Below are 8,229 nucleotides of genomic sequence, written 5' to 3'. Positions count from 1 at the left end.
CGATTCTGTGCTTCCAACTTTCTGGCAACAGTTTGGGGAAGGCCCTTTCCTGTTTCAGCATGACAATGCCCCCGTGCACAAAGCGAGGTCCATACAGAAATGGTTTGTTGTCGAGATCAGTGTGGAAGAACTTGACTGGCCTGCACAGAGCCCTGACCTCAATCCCATCGAACACCTTTGGAATGAATTGGAACGCCAACTGCGAGCCAGGCCTAATCGCCAAATATCAGTGCCCGACCTCACTAATGCTCTTCCCAGAAGAGTGGAGGCTGTTATAGCAGCAAAGGGGGGACCAACTCCATATTAATGCCCTTGATCTTGGTATGAGATGTTCGACGAGCAGGTGTCCACATACTTCTGGTCATGTAATGTACATAGCGTCTCCCTAATGTGTAATGTGGTGTAATGTCATAGAGAGGAAGCTTTGCATAGTTAACATTAGCCAGCTTGCTATCAATAATGTTTCAACTCGAACTGGCTAGCTAAGAAGATCCCTATGCTAGCTAATGTTAGCTAGCTAGCCAATTCATTTAAACTCGGACAAAGATATTGATAACTAACCCGGATTTGCAAGTTAGGTACCTAGTTACTTTTATGAGAACAGGCATGATGTTTGGGTTAGCACTTGCTCTCGATAACTGGAGGCATTCTGCCTTTACAGTAATGGAACTGGGAGTCATGATCAAGGACTAGGTTAGTTAGCACTAGGACATCTAGTGGTGGTTCTGTCTCTTGTCTCATCTAGTGGTGGTTCTGTCTCTTGTCTCATCAGTGGTGGTTCTGTCTCTTGTCTCATCTAGTGGTGGTTCTGTCTCTTGTTGTCCCATCTAGTGGTGGTTCTGTCTCTTGTTGTCTCATCTAGTGGTGGTTCTGTCTCTTGTCTCATCTAGTGGTGGTTCTGTCTCTTGTCTCATCTAGTGGTGGTTCTGTCTCTTGTTGTCTCATCTAGTGGTGGTTCTGTCTCTTGTTGTCTCATCTAGTGGTGGTTCTGTCTCTTGTCTCATCTAGTGGTGGTTCTGTCTCTTGTTGTCCCATCTAGAGGTGGTTCTGTCTCTTGTCCCATCTAGTGGTGGTTCTGTCTCTTGTTGTCCCATCTAGGTGGTTCTGTCTCTTGTTGTCTCATGTAGTGGTGGTTCTGTCTCTTGTTGTCTCATCTAGTGGTGGTTCTGTCTCTTGTCTCATCTAGTGGTGGTTCTGTCTCTTGTTGTCTCATCTAGTGGTGGTTCTGTCTCTTGTTGTCTCATCTAGTGGTGGTTCTGTCTCTTGTTGTCCCATTTAGTGGTGGTTCTGTCTCTTGTTGTCTCATCTAGTGGTGGTTCTGTCTCTTGTCCCATCTAGTGGTGGTTCTGTCTCTTGTTGTCTCATCTAGTGGTGGTTCTGTCTCTTGTTGTCCCATCTAGTGGTGGTTCTGTCTCTTGTTGTCCCATCTAGTGGTGGTTCTGTCTCTTGTTGTCTCATCTAGTGGTGGTTCTGTCTCTTGTCTCATCTAGTGGTGGTTCTGTCTCTTGTCTTATCTAGTGGTGGTTCTGTCTCTTGTTGTCTCATCTAGTGGTGGTTCTGTCTCTTGTCCCATCTAGTGGTGGTTCTGTCTCTTGTTGTCCCATCTAGTGGTGGTTCTGTCTCTTGTTGTCTTATCTAGTGGTGGTTCTGTCTCTTGTTGTCTCATCTAGTGGTGGTTCTGTCTCTTGTCTCATCTAGTGGTGGTTCTGTCTCTTGTTGTCTCATCTAGTGGTGGTTCTGTCTCTTGTTGTCTCATCTAGTGGTGGTTCTGTCTCTTGTCTCATCTAGTGGTGGTTCTGTCTCTTGTTGTCCCATCTAGTGGTGGTTCTGTCTCTTGTCTCATCTAGTGGTGGTTCTGTCTCTTGTTGTCCCATCTAGTGGTGGTTCTGTCTCTTGTTTGATCTAGTGGTGGTTCTGTCTCTTGTCTCATCTAGTGGTGGTTCTGTCTCTTGTTGTCTCATCTAGTGGTGGTTCTGTCTCTTGTTGTCTCATCTAGTGGTGGTTCTGTCTCTTGTTGTCCCATCTAGTGGTGATTCTGTCTCTTGTCTCATCTAGTGGTGGTTCTGTCTCTTGTCTCATCTAGTGGTGGTTCTGTCTCTTGTTGTCCCATCTAGTGGTGGTTCTGTCTCTTGTTGTCCCATCTAGTGGTGGTTCTGTCTCTTGTTGTCCCATTTAGTGGTGGTTCTGTCTCTTGTTTGATCTAGTGGTGGTTCTGTCTCTTGTTGTCTCATCTAGTGACTACAATGGGAAGCACAGCCGCGACCTTCCCAGTGACACAAGCCTACCAGACGAGCTAAATCACTTCTATGCTCACTTCGAGTAATGTTCTGTAATACAAACATGTTTCAAGCAGACCACCATAGTCCCTGTGCCCAAGGACACTAAGATAACCTGCCTAAATGACTACCGACCCGTAGCACTCACGTCTGTAGCCATGAAGTGCTTTGAAAGGCTGGTCATGGCTCACATCAACACCATTATCCCAGAAGCCCTAGAACCACTCCAATTTGCATACCGCCCCAACAGATCCACAGATGATGCAATCTCTATTGCACTCCACACTGCCCTTTCCCACGTGGACAAGAGGAACACTTACGTGAGAATGCTATTCATTGACTACAGCTCAGCGTTCAACACCATAGTGCTCTCAAAGCTCATCACTAAGCTGAGGACCTTGGGACTAAACACCTACCTCTGCAACTGGATCTTGGACTTCCTGACGGGCCACCCCCAGGTGGTAAGGGTAGGTAACAACACATCCGCCACGCTGATCCTCAACACGGGGCCCCCTCAGGGGTGCGTGCTCAGTCCCCTCCTGTACTCCCTGTTCACCCATGACTGCATGGCTAGGCACAACTCCAACACCATCATTAAGTTTGCCGCGACACAACAGTGGTAGGCCTGATCACCGACAACGATGAGACAGCCTATAGGGAGGAGGTCAGAGAACTGACCGTGTGGTGCCAGGATAACAACCTCTCCCTCAACGTGATCAAGACAAAGGAGATGATTGTGGACTACAGGAATAAAATGAGGACTGAGCACGCCCCCATTCTCATCGACAGGGCTGTAGTGGAACAGGTTGAGAGCTTCAAGTTCCTTGGTGTCCACATCACCAACAAACTATCATTGTCCAAACACACCAAGACAGTCGTGAAGAGGGCACAACAAAGCCTATTCCCCCTCAGGAGACTGAAAAGATTGGTCATGGATCCTCAGATCCTCAAAACGTTCTAAAGCTGCACCATCGAGAGCACCCTGACTGGTTGCATCAACGCCTGATATGGCAACTTCTCGGCCTCCGACCGCAAGGCACTACAGAGGGTAGTGCGTACGGCCCAGGAAATCACTGGGGCCAAGCTTCCTGCCATCCAGGACCTCTATACCAGGCGGTGTCAGAGGAAGGCCCTAAAAATGGTCAAAGACTCCAGCCACCCTAGTCATAGACTGTTCTCTCTGCTACCGCACGGCAAGCGGTACCGGAGCGCCAAGTCTAGGTCCAAAAGGCTCCTTAACAGCTTCTACCCCCAAGCCATAAGACTCCTGAACAGCCAATCAGGGCTACCCAGATTATTTGCATTCACTGTAAGGTCTACACCTGTTGTATTCGGCGCATGTGGCAAATAACATTTGATTTGATTTGGGCATTCTGTACCTATTTGAGCTCTCTTCTCTCCCATGTTTCATTTGGGCATTCTGTACCTATTTGTTTTGTTAACAAAAGCCAGGAATATGTTGGTACAGAGATTCTAGTTCAGCATCTTCAATGTATAGTTTGTTTTAGTCTGCCAGTTACTCTGCAATAAACAAACTGCTTCTTTAAACACGTTGTCCTATCATCAATACTTTTTTTTAAAATTAAGATGAGAATATTCCTTAATTTTCAAATGTCCTGTTATATTCCTTGATATGAGTATTTTTGGTAATAAGAAGTTCAATCATTTATTTAGCTTTCTGTTTTAACAAGGTGCTTAGCGTTGATTGGCATGGTACTAAGAGACATATACCAGTAATTACTTTACGTGATTTTTCAAGCATACTTATCATTCTGCAATTCTGTAACATATAAATGTTGTACTTCAGAGTCACCACTATGGATGCGGTTCCATCCACTCATAGGAGAATGTTAACGTTGCCCGGTGTATTACTCCCCCTACAGTACATGACAGCATGTGCAGTAGCGTGCACGTGCACAACAAAACGTGTTGCTCTCGGGGAGTTGCCGCGCCTCCAAATCAGCTCTCCTCAACCAAGGCCTGCAATACCTTGAGCATAGGTGTTCCATTGGTTCCACACGTTGTGATAACGATTAGCACAGTCATCCTTTAATGTAATTAATCAATCATCATTCCACCATTATGCTTTCTCTGAAATCATTGTAGAAATTGAAGAACGAATGGAAACATTAGCAGCATAATGACAGAGGGAGTGCTAATAATGACAGAGGGAGTGCTAATAATGACAGAGGGAGTGCTAATAATGACAGAGGGAGTGCTAATAATGACAGAGGGAGTGCTAATAATGACAGAGGGAGTGCTAATAATGACAGAGGGAGTGCTAATAATGACAGAGGGAGTGCTAATAATGACAGAGGGAGTGCTAATAATGACAGAGGGAGTGCTAATAATGATTTCCCCATTTCAAAATAAATTGTAGAGTACAACTGATAATTGAAAACTATTGCAATCAACAACAAAAAAACTGAAGGCCTGAAACTGAAAGACTACAACATCTTAAATTGTTCATGCTATGGCGGTGTTAATTCAAATGAACTATTGGCCAACACAGAGCAGAGTTTGGGCCTCGCCAGCCTTCCATAAACATGTCATTACTTTACCATGCGTGTGGGCGTGTTCCTCTGTAAAGGAGAGTCGCCCTGATTGGCTGTTCAGCGCCATGCAGCCTCTGTGACTGGTCGGCGATACTTCAGTAAGGACCAGGGGCAAGCAGCTCCATCCCTTCCCCTATGCCTTCATCAATAGATCCGGTCTAACCAGGGGTTATTCATTTATGGATGAATGGTCCAGACTATGCAACATCCAGCCAGGTGTGAACATTAATGTGACGCACGTTATTAGTCAAGGACGGATTGTTTTAGTAGTTTACGGTACCTGCCCCTATAGCCCAGAGGGTTACGGTACCTGCCCCTATAGCCCAGAGGGTTACGGTACCTGCCCCTATAGCCCAGAGGGTTACGGTACCTGCCCCTATAGCCCAGAGGGTTACGGTACCTGCCCCTATAGCCCAGAGGGTTACGGTACCTGCCCCTATAGCCCAGAGGGTTACGGTACCTGCCCCTATAGCCCAGAGGGTTACGGTACCTGCCCCTATAGCCCAGAGGGTTACGGTACCTGCCCCTATAGCCCAGAGGGTTACGGTACCTGCCCCTATAGCCCAGAGGGTTACGGTACCTGCCCCTATAGCCCAGAGGGTTACGGTACCTGCCCCTATAGCCCAGAGGGTTACGGTACCTGCCCCTATAGCCCAGAGGGTTTACAGGTCAACCCTGAGCCAACCCCTGGTTAACCTCCCCTATGGTCCTGATGCCACCTTCATACCTGCCTTGCCATGACGTGGAAGCGCTGATGCTCCGGTCCAACAAACACCTCCAAACAATTGTTTTTATATTTTCAGTCAGATTTTATTTAGAGGCGGCGCTTGTTGGCTCCAGAGTGCCGTCGGAACGACACTTTTCAATCGCAGTAAAAAAGAGTTTGAGCAGGATCAGAGTTCGAGCTGGGGGTCGACTGCATCTGGGGGGGTGATTGCTGTTTTCGGCCAGATTTTTCTATTTTATTTTGTATTCTCTTGTTTTTTTTATACTTTGCAGTTGAATTTCATTTCCCTGTGATTTGATTCCATATCAAGGATTTGCCTTAAGATCATGAACAAACTATATGTGGGGAATTTGAGTCCTTTGGTCACTGTCGAGGACTTGAAGCAGCTCTTTGGCGAGAAGAAGCTTCCTGGGGCCGAGCAGGTTCTGCTCAAATCCGGCTATGCTTTTGTGGACTTCCCCGACCAAAACTGGGCCATAAAAGCTATTGAGACACTCTCTGGTAAGTGTCTGTTAGTCTGCAGGGGCTGATGCAGGAATGTCACCGCGACCGGGCTGAAACCCTCAAAACAATTAATGGGAAAATAAATGATTATAAATGATTATTACTTTACCAGTAATTGGCTCGGGACTGTATTGGATACGCGCGGTTACATCAATGCCATAGTTGACTCACACTCACTCCGTCATGGTTAAAAAAATATATCGCAAATTACAGATCATACACACTCACCAATGTCATCCCTGTATACGTAAATAAAACAGGACTCATTGTAACGTAATAACGCATAATACCTATAGTTAGGAGATGCCGATGTGTAGATGGGCTCTACTTTGTAATCAACCATTGGAATGCACGGGATGGTCTGATGTTCGGGGAGGCATAATTATTTTTCAGTTATTTTTTATCTTGATTTTATTGAAAAGAACCGACCAAAGTAACCGTAGAGAATGTGTCAAATCCATGTTCCTATGATGCCTGGGTATGTTTTTACGAGGTGTCTTAAAGGTAGGTGATGGGTGTCCGGAGATAAGGAGGAATAAACAGGTAGCTGGGGGGACGAGGTGAAAGGCTAATTCCGAGCTGCGCCAGGCCACTAAGACAACGCTGCGAGAAGAGGGAATCATGTCGGAGTTTAGTACTTCTACACAGAATCACAACAGATTTATGGACTTGAAGAACATATACCTAAGAGAGCAAGTCATTCCTCTCTCTCTCTCTAGGCTCACCTCTGATCTTGCATTCTTTACAGAGAAAGAAATATCCTAATTGCTGAGAGGTTTGTGGGAGTGGAAAGCATGGCTGCCCATTCCTCATCGTAAGCTTTTAAATATGAGCTCATCAAGCCTTTTTGGCTCCTATTTTCTCTTAAATGTGATTCACAAAATTGTTATTTAACGGATATCTTATCAAATAGATATTACTGGGCAACATGCAGGCCTAATAAAATAGTGCAAATGCCAATTTCGTAGCAGTTAATAGAGCCAGATGATATCGGCTAACTGCATGGTGAATGATGGTTTGGCTGTGTCAGTGGCTTTGCATGAACTGATACAAGTTGTTACAGTCATCAGTCTTGTCAATGGCAACATGCTACAGTAGCCATATGCTATATTACATTGTTAACAATAACATATTCGTCTCATACTTACAGGTAAAGTTGAATTACATGGGAAGGTGCTTGAGGTAGACTACTCTGTTCCCAAAAAGCTAAGGTAATGATTGTCTAATTAATGTCTTTATATCTGGTCACCTGGTCTGTCTGTCTGTCTGTCTGTCCCACTGCCTGCCTGCCTGCCGGTCTGTCTGTCTGTCTGTCTGTCTGTTGTCCCACTGTCTGTCTGTCTGTTGTCCCTAACTGTCTGTCTGTCTGTCCTCAAACCTGTAGCATAGCTGTCCAATGGAGTGACATGTTATTTTTGTTGCTTTGTTTTGTTTGTAATGCATATATTATGGAAGTATTTGTATCAGCCCAGAAGTTGTTTTTATATATATAACATTTTTGATGTAAATGCAGTGGAATAACACTTTATATATTATGTAATAACTATACATTTTATTATGATACAATGGGCGAAGTATAACACTTCCTGTTTCAATGGCCTCAGTGAATGATGTAATCCATGTTCAGAGCCTACTCCTGGTTTTAGGTGGCCCATACAAATACTAGATGAGAAACACACATGCATACATTTGTTAACTTTTTGTAGTTCATTTTGTGTGCTGGTTTTTTGGAGTTGGGTTTGATTCATTGTCTCAGAAACACTTGATTGATTAATTGGCTCGGAAACACGGATTGATTGATTGGCTCAGAAACACTGATTGATTCATTGGCTCAGACACACTGATTGATTCATTGGCTCGGAAACACTGATTGATTCATTGGCTCAGAAACACTTGATTGATTCATTGGCTAAGACACACCGATTGATTCATTGGCTCGAAAACACTGATTGATTCATTGGCTCAGACACACTGATTGATTCATTGGCTAAGACACACTGATTGATTCATTGGTTCAGACACACTGATTGATTCATTGGCTCAGACACACTGATTGATTCATTGGCTCAGAAACACTGATTGATTCATTGGCTCAGAAACACTGATTGATTCATTGGCTCAGAAACACTGATTGATTCGTTGGCTCAGACACACTGATTGATTCATT

At 44.9% G+C, this 8,229-nt stretch overlaps 1 protein-coding gene across 1 annotated transcript in view; it reads left to right on the top strand.

Moving 5' to 3' along the window:
- Positions 1-5,718: 5,718 nt before the first annotated feature.
- LOC311120836 (insulin-like growth factor 2 mRNA-binding protein 2) overlaps positions 5,719-8,229 on the top strand; it is a gene marked incomplete at its 3' end in the record, with an annotated part of 90,362 nt that continues 87,851 nt past the window's right edge. Inside the window, exons 1-2 of the mRNA XM_084195400.1 lie at positions 5,719-6,059; positions 7,213-7,273. Coding sequence (XP_084051526.1) covers positions 5,885-6,059; positions 7,213-7,273 — 236 coding nt within the window. The remainder of the gene's footprint in view (positions 6,060-7,212; positions 7,274-8,229) is intronic.

Source organism: Coregonus lavaretus (assembly GCF_964263955.1).
Source record: "Coregonus lavaretus genome assembly, contig: HAP1_SCAFFOLD_788, whole genome shotgun sequence".
Lineage (NCBI taxonomy): Eukaryota > Metazoa > Chordata > Actinopteri > Salmoniformes > Salmonidae > Coregonus > Coregonus lavaretus.
This window is presented reverse-complemented; position numbering and strand designations above follow the sequence as displayed.